Consider the following 26,771-nt stretch of genomic DNA (forward strand, 5'->3'; position numbering starts at 1 on the left):
GCACACAGAACCCCCATGACCAACTGAACCTACTGAAGGGGTTTGAGGGGACTGACCTACCATGATAGGAGCTGTAGTTCATCCTGCAGCCAGAGAGCACACAGACACCACTGATGATGCACCTAAAAAGCAAACTTGCCCAACATAACAAACTTTAACTACTCATGGAGCTTCAGAGGGTTAACCTGGCATGATGTGAGTTGTAGTTCACCACAATCTTATGCATTTTGTCCAATTAAAAACTGACTTTTTCAAATAACCCAGGCAACGCTGAGTACCCATGCTAGTGGATATATGTGTGTGTGTGCTTGATTTTAAATATCTGATATTATTCATGGACAATTCTTACTTTCTAAGAACTGATTTGATGCCAACAGGAGCCTCCCACAGTGAACAGCACACTGACTCCCTGGGACTAGGAGGAGGCGGAGGAAGGGAGTGATAGGTCTTTGCTTGTATGAGAGCGTAAAAAAAAGCCATGAGAGTGTAAGTTTTTTCTAAGAAAAACAACCCAAAAACCAGAGTTGGGAAAGACAGTAAAAACTGAACAAAAAGTGATGCCAAAGTGGGGGCTTTACAGAGCTCTTAATCAATGGCTAGTCAGTATTAAAAACTCTAAAATCAGGACAGTAAATAAAAACCACTCAGAAAACAGGGGAATTCCAGACAGGAAACAATCAGGGGCAGCTAACACCTCCCCACAAAGAATTCTCCCAGGCAGGAAGTAGTCAGGCTTTGAATCTGCAGAACATTCAATGCTAACCAAGGTGATCAATGGTAACATTCACACATGCCTCCAACAGACAAGAGTTCTTTCTCCCACCCTGGACCTTCCACAGATATAGAAACCCCATTTGCCTAGTTTCCAACAGACCTCACAACCTCTGAGGATGCCTGCCATAGATGTGGGTGAAACGTCGGGAGAGAATACTTCCGGAACATGGCCATACAGTCTGGAAAACTCACAGTAACCCAGAGAGTCTAATCGTTTTTTAAAAAAATTAAAAAAAAAATCAGTGGAAAAGAAAGGAGGGATCGGAGAAAGTGGGAACCGTTCAGCATCGGGGCCAGCTATACCTACAATTCCCTCCCTCCCTCCCTCCCTCCCTTCCTTCCTTCCTCGATTACTCACTGGAGGCAAGGGGGAGTTTGGGGGTCTGAAGGAAAGCCTCTAGGAAAGGCGGGGGGAGCCACGCGCGGCTCTCATTGGACGCGCGCGCTCCCAGAGGCCCACGGGGGCGCGCGCACGCAGCCTCCCCCTCCCCTCCTCCTTTCTTCTTCTTCTTCCTCCTCCTCCTCCTCCTCCTGGGTCCATCCCCAGCCTCCTGGCTCCCGTCGCCCAGCCTCCCTCGCCTCTGCCCTCTTGGCCCGGACCCATCAGCGCCGCTGGCAAAAGCCCTGCCGCCCGGCTCTCCCTCTGGGCCGCCAGGAGCCGCCAGGAGCGGGACGAACGCGGGAGAAGCCTCTTTGCCGACCTTCTCCTGCTCGGGCTGCATCGAGCCGCCAGGATGGGCTGAGCGGAGGAGGAGAAGGGAGAGAGAGCGAGAGAGAGGAAGCGAGAGGGCTGGATGCCCGGCGGGTGAGTGCCAGGGCGCAGAGACGGGAGGGCGGTGTCGGCGGTGGTGCAATGCAACACATCGCGGCTCCCGGCGCTTGCAGGGCTCGGCGGACAGGCTGAGGAGGGGCAGCGAGAGCCTCCGCAGCCGCAGCAGGCGGGACTCCTGGGGTCCAGGAAAGGCTGGAGGCAGCGCTTCTGCGGGAGCGGGAGCAGCAGGTGGAGCTTGGAGGCGCAGCGGCGGGCATGAGGCTCCTGCCCTTCCGACCTGGAGGAATGTGACCTTCCCTGGCCTCCGCCCGCCGCCCTTCCGACCATGTGGCTCCGTTGGCGGTGGCCCCTGGCGGCGGTGCTGGCGCTGGGCCTGGGCCTGTCGCTGTCCCGCGGAGCGGTGCTGGCCCTGGCCTGCCCCAAGGAGTGCGTCTGCGCCAGCAACATCCTCAGCTGCTCCAAGGCCTCGCTGAAGATCTTCCCGCCTCACCTGCCGCCCTACGTGGCCGTGCTGGACTTCAGCCACAACGAGCTGGGCCGCCTGAGGGCCGAGTGGACGCCCTCGCCGCTGCCCCTGCTCCACTCGCTGCTCCTCAGCCACAACGGCCTGTCCTTCATCTCCACCGAGGCCTTCTGCAACGTGCCCCGCCTGAAGTACTTGGACCTCTCCTCCAACGCTATCAGCTCGCTGGGAGAGAACCTCTTCAGCAAGTTGGAAGAGTTGGAGGTGCTGCTCCTCTACGCCAACCGGATCACCAAGATCGACCGCACCGCCTTCGAGGAGATGGGCAGCCTGCGCAGGCTGTACCTGAGCCATAACAAGATCTCCCGCTTCCCGCTGGAGCTGGTGAAAAAGGGAGAGGCCCAGCTGCCCGAGCTTGCCTTGCTGGACCTTTCTTCCAACGAGATCAAGCATCTGTCCGTGAAGGAGGTCAACCGGCTCCCGGCCTGGGTGAAGAATGGCCTCTACGTCCACGGCAACCCCCTGACCTGCCACTGCGAGCTCTACAACCTCTTCACCCACTGGCAGAAGCGGCAGCTCAGCTCCGCTGTGGACTTTGAGGAGGAGCTCAAGTGCTTCCACAATGGGGAAGCTGTCCAGATCTCCAGCCTCAGTGACCCGAGACTGATGAACTGCAGCGAATTCAAAGAGCAGGCCCTGGAGGTCCATCGTGGGGAAAAAGTAGTGATCAACTGTGACACCCGGCAACGAGGGGTGGCCATCAGGGAGTGGCTGACGCCCAAGTTTGAGCGCGTTCCCCAGGAGGGGGAAAACAGCTCCATTAGTGTCCTGGCCAATGGGAGCCTTCAGATCAGAAACATCAGTGTGGATGATATGGGGCCCTACACCTGTTATGCAGCGAGCCAGGTGTTCAACGAGACCCTCTACGTGCACGTCACTGTCCACAACTACTCCTTGCACGGGATCCCCGACACACTCAACACAGCCTACACTACCCTCGTGGGCTGTATCCTGAGTGTCATTCTGGTGCTCATCTACCTTTACCTGACTCCGTGCCGATGCTGGTGCCGCCACAGTGAGAAGCAGGCCGAGCAGCATGAGGACAGCATCAATTCCTCTGTCCTCAGCACCACTCCTAACCACAACGCTGAAGGGACTGGAGGCAAGGAAGGGTTGAATCGGCACACGGGCAATGAGCAAGGCCAGAATGGCAAATGCAAGCCCAACAGCTCCCCCCAACAGGGCATGAAAGGGGTCTCAAAGGGAGAGCGGAAAATGTCGGACCCAGACTCTGTCTGCTCAGTCTTCTCAGATACTCCCATTGTGGGAGGCTCTCAAAATGAAGGTGGGAGAGGAGGCAGTAGAGACAAGGGAAAGGCTGAGTTGGTGGGGCTGCTGTGATGAGTAGGGCAGTGGAGCGAAAAAGAATGGAACTAGACCCACGTCCTGCAGGCATAATAGTCATACTTGGCCCTCTCCTCCATGCTACCATAATAGTCTTAACTGCTTTAGCCTGCTGCTGTCAAACCCAATATTGAAAACCTGACATCCTAACTTGCTCTTGAAGTACAGCCAGTATGGAGCTCCCTTTTTTGGGGGGTGGGGGGTGGAGGTGGGTAACTAAATGATTGTTCAGTTCTCCTGCATTGGAAATTGGCAGATCTTCAATCTAGAGAAGCAGAGCACAGGGTCAACTGGCCAGTGGATTTACTGGGTTCTCTCTAACAGGAAACTTCCCCCTCAAGCCTTGCAGTACCAGAAGTGGTTGCATCCTGTTTCGTCTTTAAAACCAATGATGTTAGTGTGGCATATGCTTTTGTAGGTGGCAGTCTGCTTCATTGGGTGCATGAAGTGGACCTGAAACCACGCACATTGAACCAGGTTCATCAGCGTAGTAGCTCTAGCCACAGCAGTAGTCCCAACCAGCCATAGCACTGTGAGGAAGATGTTCCTCTTTTAACTCCTTAAGGATTTTTTAAAAAAACAAAGAAACATGCTGCATATTTTTAGGAAAGAAAACAAAGGTTTCCATCATACAAGGCTTCTCAGGATACAGTTCAAAGCATTTTCTTCCAAGCAGGCTGAGCTGTTTTGGAAACCTAAATCACCCTTGGTGATGGTGGTGAGAAAGATAAAAATCTACCAGTGCAAAGGGTAGTCCCTCTTCTGTAGAACGCTTTGTAAAAGGGAGTTCAACCCAGAGATTTTAAATTTCATGGCATCAAATTGCAAAAAAAAAAAAAAAGATACCTTGTTCTTCAGCTTGTTTGAATTAGAACCATGGCGTGGCATGGCCAGATTCAGCTGTTTTAATTACTCAGCTCTTTGCTTGGCAGGCTTATGATAAAATTTCCCATTATCCGTGACATATGTTGAGAGAAGAGCCAGGGTTGCAGCACAGCAATTCATCCTTTCAGAACTGGAGACTGTAAAGATAAGAAATCTGGAATCAATGCAGCAGCTCCATCTCTCCTAGCTTTTTTAGAAGACCGAGTGTTCAACAGACTCAAGCTCTTCTGGTGCGGATGGGCAGCAAGGAAAGTTCCTGACTGTGACTACAATAGAACTCTATCAGTCATTCAGCAACAAAGCATAGGCAGCATTTCTGGCAGAAGAGACACTTTACCAGGATTATTTGTGCTCCCTTCAAGCCTCGCTTAAGAACCAAGCCAGTATGTTTGGCTCTTTTTCCAGTATTGTTTTTTTTTGTTTGTTTGTTTTGCATTCATTCCTTCATTGGCTTATCTCTCAGTATTTCTTGAAGAAGAGGGTTTAGAAGAGAGGGGAAAGGAAACAAGGACTACTTTTCAGGACACCCTGTTGGCTTGGCTCCCTTCCCTCTCATTCTGTGAGAGTTAAAGCCAAGCCATGACTAGTTTTCAGGACACCCTATTGACTTGGCTCTTTTTCCTCTCATTCTGTGAGAGTTAAAGCCAAGCCATGTACTGATTTGCACCTGCTGATTTCTTTGTGGAACATTTGCAGCACAAACCCATCTGAGTTGTTTTCATGCAAGTGCAGGAGAAGGTTTTTACACTTATTTCCTCATATTGATTTTTCAAGTCCCAAGAGAAGGCAGGATTCCATTTGCTTGCCAAGTCTGAATGGTTCATTGAGTAGGGGTGGCCTTCGAAACAATGGAGCCACCCAAAAGGTGCGCTGTTTGCAAAGATTTCTGTTTTATCTTAATTCTGGCTCCATTGTTGATTTAAATTAAGGTTATTTCATGCCTGCAGAGAAGAATGGAGAGCAAACGGGAGAGGCCAGTAGAAGCAGGATGTGTCAGGGTAGGTAGATAAATGACACAATAAGCCATAGAATGTATTGCACAAAGCTGCGAATGGGTCCACACCATTCTTGGCCCTAAAGAGCCAGAGCTCTATGCTATATAGCCATAGGAACCTTGCTTACAGCCCCAAGGCTCGCTGTTGCCTCTCCACTATAGGGAAACCCTCAAGAACTGTGCAGAGCCCAAAGTGGAAGACTAAGCTGCCTCTGACTAGCAAATCTCTTCAGCCGAATCAGCTAGCTTGGAGACACTGTCACTGTCCCTGGTGTATTTTGTCATTTGTCCCTAGTACACTGTTGGGAAGAAGTCCTCTCAAAGAAGCATACAGACCAAGACAAAGATGCACCTGTAAGCCACATGAGGGGGAGAAAGGAGAACTCAATGCTTTATTTCTATTTGTTTAAGAAATGAAAAGAATGTATTTATTTACTTATTTATTTATTCGTTACACTGCACATGATGAAAGCAGGGAGAATTTAGCAATAATGGACTGGAATGACCGACTGATTTTTGTATGCCTGTGGTTGAATGCAAAACCGTGAGAGTTGCCATGTCCCAAACACTCCTTCCCTTCTAAATCTTGCAGTAAACCTAGTTTCTAAAATCCCCAGGCCCTAGGAGCAAAATCAGAGCACCACTAGAATGAACACATCTAAGATTCTCTTATGCATTTTTTAAAAACAAATGTGGAAATAGGTCACTCGGCGCTGTTGATGTAGTAAAGCAAAACAAAACAAAATTCAGCAATCTTGTACTCTAATATTGCATAGGCTACGTATTCATTCATGCTAATAACTGTAACCAACTGTTTTTAGGCTGTTATATTTCTCCAGATCTGGTGAGAAATAGGAGAATTGAGGGGAACTCTCTTTGCTACTTGTTGGTGCCGTTGCTATTTGAACCCTTTTTTTGTTTGGCAGGACAGAGCCATATTGCTGCATATCATAAAGGTTGTGGTCCATAGCAGTAAGTCCAGGGAAGGGATTGCTCTCTTCCAACCCCAGACTTTCAGATAGGTGATTATGGGAGAAAGGTTTGTAGCCTAAAGGTGCAGACATTGATCACAGTATAGCTGAAGGGAATCTGATTCATAACACAGCAGAATTCTACCTGTGTAGAGTAACCCCAGTACAGAGGCATCAGTCTAAATTCTCATATATCCACATGTATTTGCTGCAGTTAAGGGTTGGATAAACGAGGTAGGTCAGACCATTTAGCCATCTGGCCAGTTGTTATTTACTTTGATTGGCATTATATATGTTCACACCCATAGATCTTTCCTGGTACCCAAGAACCTTAATTTGCAATATTGAGGATATTATACTTGGAAGCATATGTTCCCAAATACCACTCAACCCTTGATTTTGGTTTGACAGAACTGTGTGAACATATTGCTAATGAGTCAGAGTGAGGGTGTAAAGGGCCTTTAGCTGTCTCAAGTATGCACATGTGTGCAAGTATGAATTAGTTTGTGGGTGGACACACTTTATGCAGTCTCTGATGTTATTCTAGAAAAGCCTAATGTTTAGACTGTGCTAGGGGCAATACTAACATTTATAGGGGATGCAAAAGTATGTGACTGTAAGAGTATCTCTAGATTATTTTTTAGCATGTCAGAAGTGAATTGAGAACATACTGCAAGTCACTTCTGGTGTGAGAGAATTGGTCGTCTACAAAGACATTGCCCAGGGGACAATCGGATGTGTTACCATCCTGCTGGGAGGCTTCTCTTATGTCCTTGCATGGGAAGCTAGGGCTGACAGATGGGAGCTCACCCCATCTCACAGATTTCAATCACCAACCTTCAGGTCAGCAGTTCAGCTGGCACAAGGGTTTAACCCCATTGCACCAAAGCACCTAGATCAGTGGTTCTCAACCTGGGGTCCCCAGATGTTTTTGGCCTTCAACTCCCAGAAATCCTAACAGCCGGTAAACAGCTTCTGTTGGTCCCTTAACAGGGGAGCAACCTTGTATTGATTATAGTGAATTGTGCAGGAGATGACCTTGTAATCCCAGGAGAATATTGGACACAGGCTTTGCTCCAGGGGCCAACATGGTTGGGTGCTTGCAAGGGCTCACCACGGCAGACTCCCTGCTCCTCCTCTTTGGGCATCTCTTCCCCTTCCATCCTGATTTCATGGTAATTGTGAAGATGAGCAGCACTTTTCCTTTGATGTTGTTTTATGGGCTGTGTCTCAAGAGAAAATGAATGAGCCATTGGCAAGGAAGAGGGTGCCCTGACAGCATTTTGCCCCAAGCTTGGAGATAGCACTCTTGCAGAATGGGTCCAGTACTTCCATCCACTAGAAACAAAGCAAACATCATCTCGTTTTTCCAGTGGCAGTAAGAAAACACAAGAAAAGGGCCTAAAAGTAGGTAAGGAATCTGGTGTTTGTCTTGCTGCCAGTACTAAGGCCCCTTCTACACTGTCATATATCCAAATTATATGACAATGTAGAAGGGGCCTTAGTAACTGGATTATATGAGTGTACACTGCTATATAATTCAGTTCAAAGCAGATAATTGGGGTTTTATATGGCAATGTAGAAGGGGCCTAATCATGGTTGAGGGATCAACATACCCTCCTATCTGTCCCTGTACTTAATCCTGGTTAGTGTACTTCTTGCACCCCAACCCTGAAATTATCCTCACCAGTGTCTCTACCCACACTCCTCTAAAGCACAGTTCACACAGTACTCTTTCGGCTATTTAACAAGATCCTCATTGCCAGAAAAATTAGTTTTGAGCATTCTGTTTGCTAGCTGCTAATGGGGAAATGGTTTGGGATCAAGGCTTTATACTGGAAGAGCCCCTATTCTGTTGCCTGATCACTCATCTCTCCCTCTGTTCTGTCTGTTCAAAGGGATGAACTGAGGAAAGAAAGGAGATCTCTCCCATAGATAATTATGCCTCATCAATAATGAGTAAGGCAATCTTTTTATTCCGTCAAAACTCACAGTCAGAAAAGAAGCCACCCAGATAGGTTCCCTCTTGCAAACCTAAAGGAAACATCCACCTGTTCTCTGTGTGGTGTCAGAGCAAGTGAACTACTCACCCCTCAGCAAAGGCCTTCTTTGTGCTTTGTGCTGTTTACATGAGCAGGATCACTGCTGAGAATCCCAACACGCTTTGACCCCATTTTTAAGTTGCTAGGAGAGAGTTCTTGTTTTCTCCCTGCATTTTTACCCACAGAAGCACATAGATGAGAATAAGTATCACAGCTAGAAATATGCCTGTTGTGATCAAGAACAGATCATAGATTGGTATTGGTTTTTTGTAACCACTTCTACTGCTCAGTGAGAATTGAAAACGATCCCTAGATTTCACTACATAGTTTTGAAATGAGATGGTGAATGAGCTGCCCCCATACCCACAAGATGCTGCTGCAGTCAAAGAAATAAATAGCCTGTGTCCACTTAGTGTAACCTTCTGGCCTGTTCATGAATGATTACCAGAGCTAAGTGCTTCTATAAGGCCCATTAGCATTAGGTCATTTTAAAGGGCTCAGATAGTTCAATCAAGATATGTAAGCTAGCACTATAGGTTTTTCATCAGTTGTATCTTACCCTGCCCTGTCCGCTCAGCTGGCAACATTCTGCATGAGCCTCTTTAACGGGATTAAATTGAAGCTACATAGATGAGCACTCTGTATCTTCCTTGGTCAAACGTACACCTGGCCTGCATGAGTCGGGCTGCCCTGAATCTGTCTGTCTGCTGATGAGGTCAAATGCAGAGCGTCATCTCAGTGGAGAGAAATTAGGCAGCTCACAGCTCCACTCTATTCACATTTAGAAAGGCACCGATGAATGTGCTCCCCATTCCTGATGCTTTAGTCAATGCCTGTGCATGACAAATATGCAATGCAGCTGCAATCTTGGCTTAGGGAGAGAAGTGAAGGGAGAGCCTGATCTTTGGGCAAAATTTGGAACCAGATGGTTCCTTAGCAGATTATTGGAAATCCCCCAAAAAACTCCAGGAAGGACACAGATTAAGTTTGTGTGTATGTATTTATGGATGCAAGCGAAAGACAGGCATACTGCCCTGTGAATCCATGCAACAAATACAAGATTGCTCCTGTGGCTCCAGAACCAAAAAACGATGAGATGCTTATAATCCAGCATGGCCCCCATCTCCCATTCCCCATTATGTGGTTTGCAGGTCAAGCAAAATATTACTCAAACCTACAGAGAAACATACAAGCTTACGTATTTCAGGCAGAGACGATCAATCCCAGAGAGTATCTGGGCTGTATTTCTCTGTCAGATAGTCTGTACTCTCCAGCATAGGCACAGGTGAAAAATAAAACATGGTTTATGAATATGCATTTTCAGGATCTGTCTGCTTCTATTTTTTCTCCCTCAGGATGGTGCATCATGGATACAAGCCTTGGTTTGTAACATTTCATTACAGGCAATTAAACATAGCCAAAGTGGCTATTACAGGACAAACTATTTCATAATTAGAGCATACCACTGCGAAAAGAAAAAGACCAATAAGCTTGCCATGTTAATTAGATTGCACCTTGAGCTCCCCAATGAATGGTCAAACAACTAAGCACAAAGGGAAGCTGAACAGAGCAGGACAACCAGCTGTACAGCCTGACACTACACCTGGATGGGCAACCTGAGCCCCTCGAGAAGTTGTAGGACTTTCAGGCTGATTTTATCCAACAAGGTAATGGTGAAGGAAGATGAAGTGTGTGGTTCAGCAATATTTGGAGGATTTCTCCTGCTTTAAATGCTTTGTAGCCCTGAGACAAATGCAGTTGTTGTAGCTCCTATTCTCTTGGCCCATCCTCCTGTTCAGCCAGCCAACCTGTTCGCCATGGAACAAAACTAATGCCTGCCTTTTCCTCTTGGGTGTTTGCTTGGTGTCCCTTCTGCATATCTGCATCGCTTCAAGGTAATCAGCATTTTATTTGTAGGGTCAGCTCCAAATTTCATGGTAAATGTTTTGCCACAAATACTTCACAGAAGCTTCTTCTGGCAACATGGAGCATCAGAAACACTCAAAGAGAGTTATGAATCATTACCAAAATCATTTGTAGTTTTCACAATTTCCTTGTACTGCAAAGTTACTAATCAATTCACACCATCTCTAGTTATCGATGTCATGGGAATTGTAAACCTCTCATGGGAAGCTACAATTAGATCTGTGGTTCCAAGATGTTACTTATCATATGCAGGATTTTAGTTCCTAGATAATAAGACCAAGTTTTCTCGAGTTTGTAGTTCAACAACACTTGATATCCCAATGATTTGGGGTCAACAGTGCATGCTGTGCTCACCACACAAAAGCACTAGAACAGGCTGAAGATCACACTAAGTGTACACTATATTTGTGCAGTGCTGACTGATGGAAGATCAGGAGCTTCCATCTAAAGACAAGCAAAATTGTTTCTTTTGTCAAAATTAGGGATCCTGTGAAAGAAAAGGCTTACATAGTGTAACACACCAGATCTAAATTCAGAGCAATGTTCACCCAAACAGTAGCTGCCTTTACTTATGCTTGAAAGCATGTTTCATTGGAGGATTACTGGACCCATGTGGGCTCTCCATTGCCAAAATATGAACAGTCACTAATGAGCTCTGTCCAGAAAAAAAGCATTTCCTTTTTCCACTAAGCTGACAAGAGAGATTGATCTGAACAGACAGTAATTCCACTCAAGCATTCATGGCTGGAACTTGCCATAGGCCATGGAGTCAGCACTATGAGGTACAGTACTACTTTCTGCAGACATTCATATCAAAAAGGACAGGACCATAGCTGTCATGAATGTGTGTGCTAAGAAAATAAATTGTGATCAGAATGTCTTTTGAGATCTCCTCATGCTTTTAGAGACTCCGGTTTCCTAAATATTTCTTAACATGACTGAGCTGAAATTCTTACTTTCTGACTACTAGCAGCTCAGAATATTATTATTTATTATTATGTTTGTTTATACCCTGCTTTTTCTCTCCACAAGGAGACTCAGAAACTATAACTGGATACATCTTGCATAATTATATACTTTAACTGCCTTGGCTCAATATTATGAAATTCCGAGATTTGTAGTTTTGTGAGATATTTCTTTTTGATAGAACTCTGTTGCCATAACAAACTACAGATCTTACGATTCCATAGAATGGAGTAAGGGAGTTAAAGTGGTTGTCAAATTGCTATAATTCTGCTGTGTAGGTGGTCTATATATGCCTCACATAGAACAAACTGATGTTAGTCTTCAGCTTTTGCAGACACACAACTCACCTTTAGCCATGAATGAATTTATAGTTACAACTGAAACAATTAAAACTTAATTAAATTATGCTTAAATGTTTTAATATGTGTTAGTTGACAGAACCAATGTTGCAAATCTCCTTTGGTATATTGCAAGAAGAAATGCAAGATTCTGGCTGGGGCTGATGGAACCCACAATCCAGCAGCCTCTAGAGGGCTCCAGATTCCTCTTCCGTCTCTGAGAGATAGATTTCCCAGGATTTCTAGATGAGTTGCTCTCTCTCTCCGGGCCCTTATAACATGCCTAAAACCTGGAAGAAACCAAGATAAAAGGGGTAATTCCTTGGTGGATAAATGGCATTTCAGGAAAGCTGAAAAGCATGTGTTTCAAAAATGCACTTAGCACTTCTTCACAGGGCCCAAAGGGGCCATGCCGTTTCACCGGCAAAGACAAGGCGCACGGGGCAGCTTGTGGCACCCTGCAGGCCCTCCCTCCTCCCCTAATCACATGGAGAATGGGATAGGGTGCTTTGGCATTCTTTCGCTCTCCTCCATCAGATGGCAAAAAGGGTGGCAATGTGCAGCAACATGCCATCCTTTCTACCATCCCATGGGTTTTTTAGTCCCAAAATGCGAGTAGGTCCATTGAAGCTATCCAAAACACATTTAGCTTCCCATAGTTTTCTGATAGCACCTGGAAGGCCCCATCAAAGGACCTCTTTTGCCGTGTTTAAAGGCAGCAAAACTGCGTTTAAAAGCCTCTTCACATGACTGCATATCCATGTAGTCATGGAAAATCCATGACTTTTGAGCCCCTTTTGTGGACTACTCCAGTGCATGTGCACTTTTTAATAGCCTGAAACAGCTGATCAGGCTGTCAAAAAATGGAGCCACAGACACACAGGTGGCTCAATCTAAGGACAGTTGGAAAGCAGTGAGAACTCTCTGCAAACATTCATTTGTTCCAAGCTATGGTCAATAGTTTGGCCACAACATTTTGAACCTGATGCAGTTTCCAAAGGCAGGCCCACATAGAGTGCACTTCAGTAATGCAACTGAGAGGTAGCCAAAGCATGTAATGAGTTTGTAAGTATGATAAATTGTGTATGCTACACATAAACATGTACAAAAGCATCCCCAACTTTGGTTGAGCAGCCATCTAATGTCCATAAATGGAAAGGGAGAACTTAAAAAAAATCTTGACAGAGATTCCAGCCATAGTTGATCAAAAAGAATGAGAGTTTGAAATTCAGGTGAGAATATGAAATTGATTTATTTTTACATACAGAATTTTAAAATGAGGGAGAGGAGGAAAGTGTGTTTCCAGTGGAAAAGTACTGGAAATCCCTCCAAACTAAATCTAGCATTCCATACTACTGTCTATGCTGGCCAGGACTACTGGGACCTACAAGATGTGAAGTATTATATGATTCCCACCCTTTTAGTAAATCCACTGCTTAGGAGGTTGTTTGCAGAATAGACACAAATCTTCACTTTTCATCCTTCATTCTGCAAACCCCTTTCCTACAAGGGGATTTTAAGCTTTAAAAGCCAGACTTACCCTCAGGTAACACTGCTGTAGCCAAGCATAATTCCTATATCAAAATGAGTTTCACAGAACTTAGGTAGAATTGTCCCTTCCTTGCAATTTCTCCTTGAGCTGTATCCTCGCTATATCATTCGCCATGCTTTCCCAAATGTAACTGTCTATAAATATGAATACAGGTATGCACGTCAGATGTTTGCACAGCTGTTGGTGTTGTGTACCTTCAAGACATTTCTGAATTATGGCAAAACTAAAGACAAATCTATCATAGGATTTTTGGGGGTCATTTGTCATTGCCTTCCTCTGTGGTTTAACCTACTGGCAGTGCCTGATTTCATTTGTCTGGGAAGGCTAGGCTGCACAGAAAGGTTTAATTTGCGAACGAAAGGCCATTAAGGAGGGGGATGATTGTACATCATTAGGGAGGGAGTTCCAGAGCCGTGGAGCCACCACCGAAAAGGCCCTCTCTCTCGTTCCCACCAAACATGCCTGCAATGGTGGTGGGACCAAGAGAAGAGCCTCTCCTGAGGGTCTCAGGGTAAAAGGAGATACGGTCCTTCAAGTAGGCTGGGCCTGAACCATATAGGGCTTTGTAGGTTAAAGCCAGCACCTTGAATTGCGCCTGGAAAAAAACCGGAAGCCAGTGCAGCTGCTTCAGGAGTAGAGTAGTTCTTTCTCTATATCCCGCTCCCATGAGCAGTCTAGCAGCTGACCTTTGAACCAGCTGAAGTTTCCAAATGGTCTTTTGGGGCAGCCTCACATAGAGTGCCTTACAGTAATCTAGCCTGAATGTGACTAAGGTATGTATTACCATGGCCAGATCAGGCTTCTCAAGGTATGGGTGCAGCTGGCACATGAGTTTTAACTGTGCGAAGGCCTTCCTGGCCACCGCCAACACCTGGGCCTTAAGGTATGTACACATCATTTTGATAGATCTGAATCCTATTGGATAATCCCAACTACAGTAGATCCACTGAAATCACACTTAAGTAAATTGTATTGATTCAGTGGATCTATTCTAGCTAGAACTAACAACAGGATTTGGGCCATTGTCTTTGCTAAGAACAGGTTAAGCTCCAAAGTCTAATTCAAAAAGATCCCAAAAAATGGTTATCTTAAAGAGACAGAGATACTGTACATTAAGTGAATGGGAAAAAAATCCCAACAAGTGGCCCAGTGTTCAGCAAACTGCCAGTCTCTTACCGGGCACAATTCAAAGTGCTGGTTATGACCTTTAAAGCCCTAACTTATATGAACTGGCCTGGATCCTGAATCATAGAATAGTAGAGTTGGACGAGAACTCATGGGCCATCCAGTCCAACCCCCTGCCAAGAAGCAGGAAATCGCATTCAAAGCACCCCCAACAAATGGCCATTCAGCCTCTGCTTAAAATCCTCCAAAGAAGGAGCCTCCACCACAGTCCAGGGCAGAGAGTTCCACTGCTGAACAGCTCTCACAATTAGGAAGTTCTTCCTAATGTTCAGGTGGAGTCTGCTTTCCTGTAGTTTGAAGCCATTGTTCCATCCTAGTCTCCAGGGCAGTAGAAAACAAGCTTGCTCCTATTACTTCCCCTCACATATTTATACATGGCTATCATGTTTCCTCTCAGCCTTCTCTTCTTCAGGCTAAACATGCCCAGGTCTTCAGGAGAGGCCCTTCTCTCGGTCCCACCTCCATCTCAAGCTCAGTTGGTGGGAATGAGAGAAAGGGCCTTCCTTCTCGGTAGCTGCCCCTCGACTGAAACTTCCTGCCTAGAGAAGCCAAAATGGCCCTCTCCCTGTTGTCCTTCTGGCAGCAGGCTAAAACCTTTTTTATTCAGGCAGGCTTTTAAAGATGAAGGTATTTAAGATCAATTCAGGGGGTGCTGTGGTTTATATTTATATTTAATTGTTTTAATGTTCATATATTTGTAATTTTTAAATGGTCATGCTGATGCTTTTATGTTAAGCCGCTTTGAGTCCCCTTCAGGGGAGATAAAGTGGGGTATAGATGATGATGGTGATGGTGATGCTGATGATGATGATGATGATGATAGCCTCACCTCAAAAAAAGGGGAGGTAGCAAGTTAGCCACTAAGACAAATTCATTAATTTTAAACACATTTTAAACATTTGCTGGCTTTTTTTAAATCAGATTTATTTTTCAAATGTTGGTGAGGACTACAATGCAACCTGGACAGATTTTTGAAAAGTTCCTTTTTGGACAATAGTTTACTTAATCCCCCCTGCCAGCAGTTATAGGGTAGATAAGGCAATATGGGGAATCTGAGTATTTAGGAAAGATCTGCAGCCCTCTTCCTCTTTCTTCTGAGTGGCCCAAACCCTGGCAACATCAAGGGCATTCTAACGATTCAAAGTGCCAAGCTAATTGCATATTCTTTCCTGAATCTGACACTGAAATCCCCTGAGCACACAGGCAGGTATTATAAGGGCTTTATAGTCATCTCCATATGAATGGGATAATAACTTTCAGTTAAAAGTATTAAGACCTAATTTATCCTTTTTGACTGAGAGCTTTATGCAAACTGAGCAGGCATCTACTGTGAATTTAAAAAAAGACTGACTTTCCAAACTGTCCTCCAAGTAAAAGGAAATAGAGCTTGCCCTTTGACAGCAGGTATTACTATATTGTCTTGTACCTGAAATTTGTCTAAAGCAGTGGTTCTCAACCTATGGGTTCCCAGGTGTTTTGGCCTACAACTCCCAGAAATTCCAGTCAGTTTACCAGCTGTTAGGATTTCTGGGAGCTGAAGGCCAAAACATCTGGGGACCCACAGGTTGAGAACCACTGGTCTAAAAACAGAGCTGGTCCAAGGTAATTTTCAAGTGTAGGCGAACATAAATTTTGCCCCCCCCCCCGGAAAAAAATCACCGAAAAATAAAAGTGTTGGATAAGCAAAAATGTTGGATAATAAGGAGGGATTAAGGAAAAGCCTAAATAAACAACACTCTGAAAACGGGAAATCCAGACAGGAAGCAATCAGGGCCAACTAACACCCCCCAACCAAGGATGCCCCCAGGGAGGAAGCCCAACTTGCCTTGCTTCCTAGACTTCCTACAGAGGAGGAGGAGGAGGCTGAGTTGGATGACCCAGTAGTCTGAATCAGTACAATTATTTCTAACAATGTATGTCAGATTTTCTCAAACTGACATTTTCCAGAAGTGCTGGACATTCATTACTGCCATCTCTGCCTTGCACATCCATTAGAAAGTGTAGATTCTATATCTCTGCTAAACTAAATAGTTGCATACAGGTGTTAAAACTTTAATCCTTGGGAAAATCTACTTATAAATGAAGGTACTAGGACTTATTTAACAATTTCCCTCCTTTCTCATAAATGGGGCCAAAAGTGGCTCACCTATGAATTAAAACAAGCTCCATAAATTAAAAAGTAACAGTAGAAAATGAACATTCAATTAAATAAGTGTGTATGCATTAAATTAATTCACCCAAGTTAGGTAAGATAAGCAATACTTACTTCACAGGCTTCCCAAAAACCATATTGTCTTCCTAGGCTCCTGTCTGCCGCAGGAGACAGGAGTTGCCTCGATGGCGCCCCCAACAACATGGCGCCACAGGCAAATGCCTAGTTTGCCTGGTGGTAGAACCTCCTCTGTCTAAAGGTATACCAAGAGATGGGAGTTTAAGGCTGGCGACTACCTAGTCAGAACACAACTAGTGCGTAGTATATTTAAAAGGGACTGAGAGCCTAACCTAAGGAACAGAACCCTAACACCCATTTTAAAGTCCAATGAGCAACTCTTTGTTATACCACAGTTCTGGGATGGGAAGGGGCTGGCTATGTCATTCTGAAGCACTCTGCTTGACTTGGAGTTGTTTACACTGTAGAATTAATGCAATTCTATGCCACTTTAACTACCATGGCCCAATGCTATGGGATCACAGGAATTAGAGCTTTACAAGGTCTTTAGCCTTCTCTGCCAAATAGTGGCAGTGCATCACTAAAGTACAAATCTGGGATAGCTGAACATAGAGTTTAGAACCCATGTGTAATACTGGATGCCTACTATGATATGCAATTTAAGATATAGACATAGACACCATCTATATGGATTCATCGCCTACATTTTCTTTCAACATCTTCACCCTACGAGATGGAGACTGACATTAGCAGAGGCACTCCTCTTTTTAAATTGTCATACAAATAAGCAGTTTTTAAAAAAGGGGTCAGTATTAGCGTGTTTGAAACAGGAAACAATCCTTGCTTCACATTCTTCAAATTTCATTTGGATGGCACCTCATCCACAGTTGTACTGTTAAGTGGCTCCCTTTACTCCAGACAGTGAGAAGTTCCAGCCTTGCATTTCTTTGGAAGGAGATTACCTGAGGATTCTTGGCATTTATTTGCATTCATTTACAAATCTGCAGGTGGAGAATTGGTGGAGGCATAGCTTAAACACTCTGACAGCTCACACTAGGCTGCTGCTCCCACAACTCATTATCTCCAGGGAAACAGCAACCACCTCAATATGTTAGCCCTACAGAGTAAAAAAAACCCTGTTCTTTCATCCTTAGTCTGACTCAAATTATAGTGTTCTTTTGGTTTCTTGTTACATACAACCACAAAAACTGGGAGTGGCTGAGGAGATCTGCCCTCTCTTGCTATCAGTTTTTCCTGTTAAGAATATCCTCAAAATAGGTTGATTGCTTTGGGTCAATAGAAACTGGCCATTTAGTTCCCATGCCAGGTTAGCATGATACTAGTGATGCCATCTTATTGAAACTAGATATTACTGGCATTTATGTGTTCTGTCTAAATTTGGATAAATTATTCTTTTGGACTATATCTTTCAGTATGCCAGCTCAGTATGTCCATTCTGTGCTGGCTAGGGGCTTCTGGGAGTTGTCATTCAAACAGTAACCTTTTCAAGCTTTGTACACTGTATATCCTCATGAGAGTACCAATAGTGCTGTTTAGAAAGCAGAATCATAGGCTTGGAAGAGGCCACAAAAACCTATTAAATCTAACTTCATTCTGCCTGCAGAAATGCACAAATAAAGCACCCCTGACAGATGGCCATACAGCTTCTGCTTATAAACTTCCAAAAAAAAAAAAAAGAAGCCTCCACCACACTCCAAGGCAATATATTCCACCATCAAATGGCTCTTACCATTAGGAAGTTTTCCCCAATACTTTTAAACAGTCATTGAGGAAAAGGGGTTGGAACAACCACTTCCCATGAAACGTGACTGCCTGAGATTCTTCCTTATTTATTCCCTGCTTCCCGTTGATAATCAGCCCACTCCTGCGCCCCAGCAAGTAGATCTCTCTCCCACTTCAAAACGTGCATCACTTGTCAGAAAGGTTGCTGTGATCTTGCTGTCTTTGATGTCATCAAACCTTCTCTCTCTTAAACTTCAGGAGGTTTCTGTGGATGGGAAACATGAAAAAGATACTGTCAGCTACCGGCAGCATAACATTTAGTTCTGGGAGAACACATGGAAATGTAAGTGGTTTCAAAGCCTTATTAGGAGAAAGCTGTCACTCAGAGTAAAAAAAAAAGTGTTTGCGGGCTGCCCTAGAATTTTCTTTCATAATATCAAGAAGAAGCTCTTGCCAAATATCTCCTGAAATCCTACTCTGTTATAGCCACAGCCTGGGTAAACATATCCTCATTAAGGATATTAACTTTCTTCCATATCCCCTAAACATACATGTTGCATTTCTAGTCTTTGTGTGTGTGTGTTCATAGATCTGGAAGAAAATAACACCCACATTCTCTATGGAGCCATTAATAGAACCTCTAAATCCCTCTTTACTGGCAGGATGGGGGAACCCTTTGATTTCCAAATGCTTTGGACTACAGGTCCTGTCATTAGTGTTGAGTGGCTTCAAGTCATTTCTGACTGATGGCAACCCTAAGGTGAACCTATCATGGGGTTTTCTTTGGCAAGCCTCCTCTGAGGCTGAGAAAGTGGGTTTCCAGATCTGAACCTTGGTTTCCAGAGTCATAGTCTCTAATATTCAACCCAGTACATGCAATCACCGAGTTCCAAATATCCGACTTACAAATGTAGTTAAGAACAGGGGTGAGACAACAGGAAGTGAGATAAATCTACCCCTTGTAAGGGAAATTCACTCTGAAAGAGTTATCATGGAGAAAAGACATCTCCACTGAAGCTGTAGCACAAATCCTTGTTTCCATAACAAGTCAAATTTTTCAAAATCTCATGATTCAATACCCATTACTGCTCAGACTATTGGCTGTTGATGATGCTGTTTTATGTTGTTGTCTTGTTGTAATGCCATTGATTTGATTGATATACGTTTTAATCTATGTTTGGTTTTAATCTTTGTTGGATTGGGCTTGGTCCCCATGTAAGCCACCCCGAGTCCCTTCGGGGAGATGGAGGCATGATATAAAAATAAAGTTGTTATTGTTATTGTTGTTATTATTATTATTATTATTATTATTATTTTATCACAGGGACAGAAAGTGAGTTGAAATCCTCTGAACAGGGGTACAGACAGCAAAACAAACACCATGTTGACCCCTTCCTATACTATTCAAAGCAATGCTGGAGTTACACTTAAAAACGTACCTGTTCTGACTTACAAACAAATTTAACTCAAGAGAAAAAGTTAACTGAAGGACAAACCTACAGAACTTAGTTTGTTCATAACTTGGGGGCTGCCTGTACAGCACACCGGTTCTCACAGCTTCCATAAGTGATTGCAATTGACAATGTTGGTTGAGGCTACTGGATAACAAAGTCTCAAATATCTAGAAAATGAACCCATGTTTCATGGTAACTAAATCTAACTACATGTAACTGTACTGAGTACTGTACATTTTCTTTCCTCTGCCAGTTTTTCATCCTTTGCCTGTATCACCACAGGATGCACATTCCTCATAGGAGGGCCCTGTCTTATTTCTCATAATTTCATAAAGTAATTGTTGCTTTCTTCATATGCAATCCATTCCCTGTTGTACTGCTTCAGGAAGGCTCTTACATAATAAGCCAGTTACATGGAGATTTTTTAAAATAAAACTGTACACATGGAAATGATTAAAAAACACATAGATATGATTACTATGAATAGAGATTATCAATAAAGATTGAAAGTTTGCTTACTGGATTATAGGTCTCATATTTCCCCATGTCATCACAGTCAATGAACTAGTGGGGGGAGTCTGGGAAGTACAGTCCAAAATAATAATACATTATACAAATGTCATTATACAAATATGAGAGAGAGAGAGAGAGAGAGAGAGAGAGAGAGAGAGAGAGAGAGAGAGAGAGAGAGAGAGAGAGAGAGAGAAATGCGAGAATCTGTTCCAAAATGGATTTTAAACAAGGAGATGAAATTGGATTCTTTTTAGTGTAGGCAGTTTGAATCGGAGTGCACTTGTTAGAGGTTTTTTTATACTGAAGCAAACAAGCAAGCAGGGGGGATTGTTGCATTAAGTCATCTGCAGCAAAACTAACAAAATGTTCACCTTGAACAGATTGGCACCACAGTTAACATAATTCTCCACTTTTCTTGCATCCATAAATATATAAATTTACCAAAGGAACAGTCCATTCACCTGAACACATGGGCTGTAGTCCACAACTGGTAAGACCAGGGGGCCCCAAACTAAGGCCCGGGGGCCGGATGTGGCCCTCCAAGGTCGTTTACCTGGCCCCTGCCCTCATTTATAATATAATATTTTTATATCCGTTTTAATAATATAATATATTGTATATACATATGATATTGATAATAATATCATTTTATACAATATAATACTAATAATAATACCATATAATATTAATTATATGTTATATATTACATATAATATTACACTATAGTGGTATAGTTCAATATAGTAATATATAATGCTAATATTGTGCTATACTAATATTATAATATACTGTATGTACATACAGCTGCTCTGAGTTCCCTTTGGGGTGAGAAGGGTGGGATATAAATGTAGTAAATAAATGTCGTAAATGAATAAATAAATCATTTTGGACTTAAGCTTGCCCAAAGTCTGAAATGACTTGAAGACACACAACAACAATCCTAATTAACCTGACTATCTCATTGGCCAGAAGCAGGCCCACACTTCCTATTGAAATCCTGATAGGTTTATGTTGGTTAAAATTATTTTCATTTTTAAATATTGTATGGTTCTTTCATTGTTATTGTTGTTGTTTTGCACTACAAATAACATGTGCAATGTGCATAGGAATTTGTTTGTTTCCCCCCCCCCAAATTATAATTTGGCCCCTCAACAGTCTGAAGGATTGTGGACCGGCCCTCTGCTTTAAAAGTTTGAAGACCCCTGGGTAAGAGTGTGAGTTTTTAAGATTTCTTTTTTATTTGATTTACCAACTGAAGTGTGCTATAAAAGACATACACTGAAAACTGAAGAATTGTGTGTACCAAGACTAAATCACAGTGTTTCTACACACTTTTTATCCATCCTCTCCCTTCCAGGTTTCTAACATTTCAGCTATAGAAGTTAGGGCAGGAAAAAGGTTGGGTTTTTTTTTGTTTTGCTTTTACTTTTGTTACAAAATTTTCCAATTTATTGGCAGTTCACCCGAAGATCTTCCAGCAGATCCCTCTTTACCTTCTGCTCTTGCTCTACAAGAATGGTTTGCAAAAAAATATGATAATGTTGAAGCCAGTGCAGGTATCTTTGCTGTGTTTATTGTAGAGACTTTTCTACTCAGTACCTTATCAAGAGCCAGCACAGCACAGTGGTTCAAACATTGGAGCTGCAACACTGGAGATTTGGGTTCAAATCTTGATTCAGTCATGAAACCCCGGTCACTTTCACAAGTCACAGTCTCTCAGCAAAAGGCAAAGGCAACCCCCTCTGACCAAATCTGGGTGACCCTGGGCAAGTCACACATTCTCAGCCCCAGAAAATCCTGTGAAGGGGTTGTCCCAGGGTCGCCATAAGTAGGAACCAACTTTGACCATAAAAAAATCCACAACAAAGTCCTTTCATTGCCTTTTGCCCACCCAGTCCCTGCAATATATCCAGATATTAAGGATGAATTAATGATCATTTAGAAAATGCTAGTTATATTTTCAGCCCACCATTTCTCCAGAGAGCTCAAAATAACAGGTCTTTTTCCTATCTGCAATGTTAACCTCACAACAACTCTGTGAACTATTTTCCAAAGGGATGTCCATGTTAGTCTGTTTTAGCATAAAATATAAGGGAGGGAGGAAGAGAAAAGCCTAATTGTCTCTAAGACGTGAAGACAATATATTCTAATCTCAGGAAAGTTTGTTCTGTTCAATGAAGAAAGTCTTCTTGAAGACAATATTACTGATATTACCTCACAACCTCTGAGTTTGCCTGCCACAGATGTGGGCAAAACATTAGGAGAGAAAGCTTCTGGGACATGGCCATATAGCACGAAAGACGTACAGCAACCTAATACTGCTGATGTTGTTGAATTACAATTGAAATGAAAATGGGCATATTCATATATATGCCAGCCTAAGAAGCCATTAGCTCTGTTCAAGCCTGTGTCAATATGCTGAGACTTCTCAATTCATTGCTCTGCTTTTCTAGTATTCTACTGAAACTCTCTTGTTCCACAATGACCCTTTTATGATCAGAACAGAATGTCCTGGCAAACAATGTGGTGTCAAGGCCCGAGGTCCAGTGGTGTCGTTGTATATTTTGAAGTGCAGGCATTCCTCCTCACAATCCTAGAGGTCATGCCTCCAAGAGGAGCCTAAAATACCATCAGATGTATCCATCCACAACACACTGTAACACATCCATTCTAGAATTTTTTATTCAGCCATTTTTCACTCTGTCTTTCCATTGTAGTTTCTCTATAGGGAGGAAGATAAATAACTGAGTTCATGTACATGTGTCTGCATTAGAAGTCACATAAATGGACTGCTTTTAATAGTACTTCCAGGGGAAATGTCCAATTTTCCTCTGGGTGGCACTGGTGTTCAAAAATCCCAACCTACAGAAATGTTTCTCAGTGGTTGTTGATCAGCTGAGCAAAAAAATCACAGGTGGCTTTTTTTTTTTTTTTTTTTTTGCAAAACAGGGCACAATAGGAATCAAAGAAAATGCCTGAAATAGGAAATGACTTGCTTAAAACTTCCATCATATCCCTTCCTAAAGAATGCCCTCATCCCGATGGCAGCAAAAACAGAGATGGGAATTGTGTGTCCCTCCAAATGCAGCTGGACTATAACTCCTGTCATTGCTCCCCACTGGCTAAGAAGATGGAGTTTGTAGTCCAACCTGGTCATAGCTGGTTGCTTCTACTCTGGGATTGATTCCAAGTTCTGAATGATCTGTCCAAAGTGCTGAACTCTGCCCTCCAAATTGTCAGGACCCAGGCTGCAGAGCACCAATAACCATACGCAGAGACCAGAATCTATCTAATATCTTTATTAAAGGATTATATAAAGTCAATAAAAACAAGTGAAGAATATAGTTCAGAAGTAGACCATTCAGGAAAGGTCAAATATAGTCCAGGAAAACAATGTCCAATATGTGATATTAGAGTCCAAAGTTGTAATCCAATAACCGAAACACACACTTTGCCAAGCAAAGTGTGGGGAAATAACAGGGTCCTTTAGTCCAATGGAGCTTGGCAAACAATGCTGGAAGCAAACTAGATTCTTGGCAACCAAGGCTTGATACGTGGCAGCAAGAGGCAAGAAACAAGAACAAGGTCCGTGGCGAGGTCCGTGGAAACAAGGAAAGCTTGATGCTAGAACAAGGTCCGAGAAACAAGGCTTGGAACTTGGTCCTGGAGGCAAGGGACTGGAGTAGCGTAGTCCACACACGATCTCACTCCACAAGGTGACGAATTGACTCCGCAAGGATTTCTTTGCGGGCAAACACCTATATAGGATCTTGTTTTCCCGCCAGGGAACACTTTCCCTGGGGAACAAGAAACGAAACCCATACTGTGTCCAGATGCATGACACCTTAAGATTTCCCAAGGGAAACAGGCTTAATCAGTTAATTGTCTGGCAGCAATCCTGGCGCTTCTGCGAGTCGCCTCCCTAGCGCCTCTATCTCGATTATAATAATCCCGGCGAGAAAATGGGGGAGATTTCTACTCAAGGCTTGTTTGGCTGACTTCCTGTGGGCAAACATCTTGCAGGTGCAAGGGCTCCAATTCTGGCTGAAACGGTGGGAAACCCAAGTTTTCCTCTTCATCTGCCACAATAGTACTGGGAACGGGACTACATGGCCCATGAGTCATCACACTATCCCCCTCCTCAAGGCCCCTCTCCAAAATGGGCCCCCTTCCCGAGGTGCGGGGCCACGGCTTGGCAGGGTAGGCCTGATGGAAGCGGCGGGCTAAGTCGGGGGCATGGACTGTGGAAGCGTCTTCCCAAGAGCGTTCTTCGGGGCCAAACCCCACCCAGTCAATGAGATACTGAAGGCGGCGGCGGTGGAAGTGAGAATCCAAAATGTCCTGAACCTCGAATTCCTCCTCCCCATCCACCAAAACAGGAGTGGGGGCCGGCCGGTCTGCATCGGGGCGGACACCATCCGCCGGAAGGAGCAGGGAGCGATGAAACACTGGATGGATGCGCATAGAGTGCGGAAGTTGAAGTTTGAAAGTCACGGGGTTAAGTTGCGCCACCACTGGGTAGGGACCAATGAAACGGGCATCTAGCTTCCGGCAGGGACGGTGGGAGGGCAAAAAGCGAGTGGACAGCAGAACCCGATCTCCTACCTTGATTTCGGGGCCCGGCTGGCGATGGCTGTCAGCGTGGCGTTTATAGTCCTCCTTGGCTTGGTCCAGTTGCTGGAGCAATAGTTGTTGCACCGCTGTGAGTTCCTGCAGCCAGTCCTCCGCTGCAGGGACTTCTGAGGTTTCAATGACAGGAGGAAAGAAACGTGGATGGAAGCCGTAGTTTGCAAAGAACGGGGTTTCCTTGGTAGAAGCCTGGACACTGTTGTTGTAGGCAAACTCTGACAGAGGTAATAGGGAAGCCCAATTGTCCTGTTGATAGTTTACATAACAGCGAAGGTATTGTTCCAAAGTGGCATTGGTACGCTCCGTTTGCCCATCTGTTTGGGGATGATGAGCTGAGGATAAACGAGAGTCTATGCCCAATAGTTTTTGTAGTGCCTTCCAGAATCGAGAGGTGAATTGAGATCCACGGTCAGTGACTAAACTCTTGGGCAATCCATGTAGTCGGAAAACATGCTGAAGGAATAAATCTGCAGTTTCTTTGGCCGTGGGAAGGCCATCACAAGGAATGAAGTGGGCCAACTTGGTGAAAAGGTCCACCACCACTAGGATCGTGGTATATCCAAGGGAGGGTGGTAGGTCGGTGATAAAATCCGCAGAAATTATCTCCCATGGACGAGATGGAGTAGGAAGGGGATGCAGTAGCCCTGAGGGCTTCTCCCTTCTTGTCTTGGAACGCTGGCATACCGGGCAGGTATTGACGTATTTTTCCACATCCTTGCGGATCTTGGGCCACCAAAAATCTCGTAGGATCAAATGCATGGTTTTAAATAGTCCAAAATGCCCTTGCAGTCATGGCATAGGTGAAGTGCCTTTTCTCTGCCTGGTCCTGGAGGGATGTAGACATGATTTCTGTAGCATAGTAATCCATCCTTAAGTGAGAAAGGGAAACGTAGTCCTTGGCAAATTTGATCTTGAGCCCAGGCATCCGCCTGTTGACTGGCTCTAATTTCTTGAGCACAAAGGGGTCCTGGAGTAGAGGGAGTTGGTTCAACTGCAGTGGATTTGGTGTTCCCCACTGTGAGCGTGGCAAAGTTCTCGGGCTGCAGCAATTGGGATTCGAAGGTCTCTCTGCGCCCTGCAGCATACTCTGGTTTCCGTGATAGAGCATCTGCTTGCTTGGTCTGAGCTGGGGTTACATAATGGATCTGGAAATCAAAGCGCTCAAAAAATAAAGCCCAGCGCTGCTGCCTCTGATTTAACTTGCGGGCAGTTCTTAAATGTTCCAAATTACGATGGTCAGTATGGACCTCAATGGGAAATTTGGCCCCTTCTAACCAATGTCTCCAATTTTCAAAGGCTGCTTTTATGGCCAAAAGTTCCTTCTCCCAAATAATGTAATTTCTCTCTGGGGCTGTTAGTTGACGGGAGTAAAGAGCACAAGGATGAAGATGTTCTCCCACTGGTTGCATGAGTACAGCCCCAATTGCCACATCGGAGGCGTCAGCCTGCACAACAAAAGGATCAGGGTGCTGTAGAATTGGCTGGGACGTGAATAACTTCTTTAGTTGCTGGAACCCTTTCTCTGCTTGCTCCGTCCAGCAGAAAGGCTGTTTTCCACGGATGCAGCTGGTGATTGGGTCAGACCAGCGGGCAAAGTCTGGAATGAACTTGCGGTAGTAGTTCGCGAACCCCAAGAAACGTTGCACCTCTTTCTTGTTGGTTGGCGCCCGCCATTCCAATACTGCTGAAACCTTTGCCGGGTCCATGGAGAGCCCTAGTAGCGAAACACAGTATCCCAGGAAATCTACCTCTTGTAGATCAAAAGCGCATTTTTCCAACTTGGCATATAGTCCATGATCCCGCAATCGTTCTAACACCATTCTGACGTGTTTCTCATGCTCTGATTGTGATCTAGAAAACACCAAAAAATCGTCCAGGTATATGATCAAGAACCGATCTAGATAATCCTGAAAAATATCGTTGACAAAGTGCTGGAACGTTGCGGGAGCTCCGGATAAACCGAAATTCATGACTAGGGACTCGAATAATC

General features: G+C 44.3%; 2 protein-coding genes across 3 annotated transcripts in view; one reads left to right on the top strand and one right to left on the bottom strand.

The window, feature by feature from the left end:
* The first annotated feature begins 1,303 nt into the window (after nt 1-1,303).
* amigo1 (adhesion molecule with Ig like domain 1) lies at nt 1,304-9,622 on the top strand. The gene has a single exon (XM_008109425.2). The coding sequence runs from the start codon at nt 1,872-1,874 to the stop codon at nt 3,408-3,410; it is 1,539 nt and encodes a 512-aa protein (XP_008107632.1). The 5' UTR covers nt 1,304-1,871; the 3' UTR covers nt 3,411-9,622.
* A 3,146-nt stretch (nt 9,623-12,768) lies between these two features.
* LOC100562748 (probable transmembrane reductase CYB561D1) overlaps nt 12,769-26,771 on the bottom strand; it is a 43,420-nt gene continuing 29,417 nt past the window's right edge. For both annotated transcript variants that reach the window (XR_010005452.1, XM_062978407.1), the window contains one exon: nt 12,769-18,450. The gene's annotated coding sequence lies outside the window, so the exon portion shown is untranslated. The remainder of the gene's footprint in view (nt 18,451-26,771) is intronic.

This window comes from Anolis carolinensis, chromosome 4 (assembly GCF_035594765.1).
Source record: "Anolis carolinensis isolate JA03-04 chromosome 4, rAnoCar3.1.pri, whole genome shotgun sequence".
Classification (NCBI taxonomy): Eukaryota; Metazoa; Chordata; class Lepidosauria; order Squamata; family Dactyloidae; genus Anolis; species Anolis carolinensis.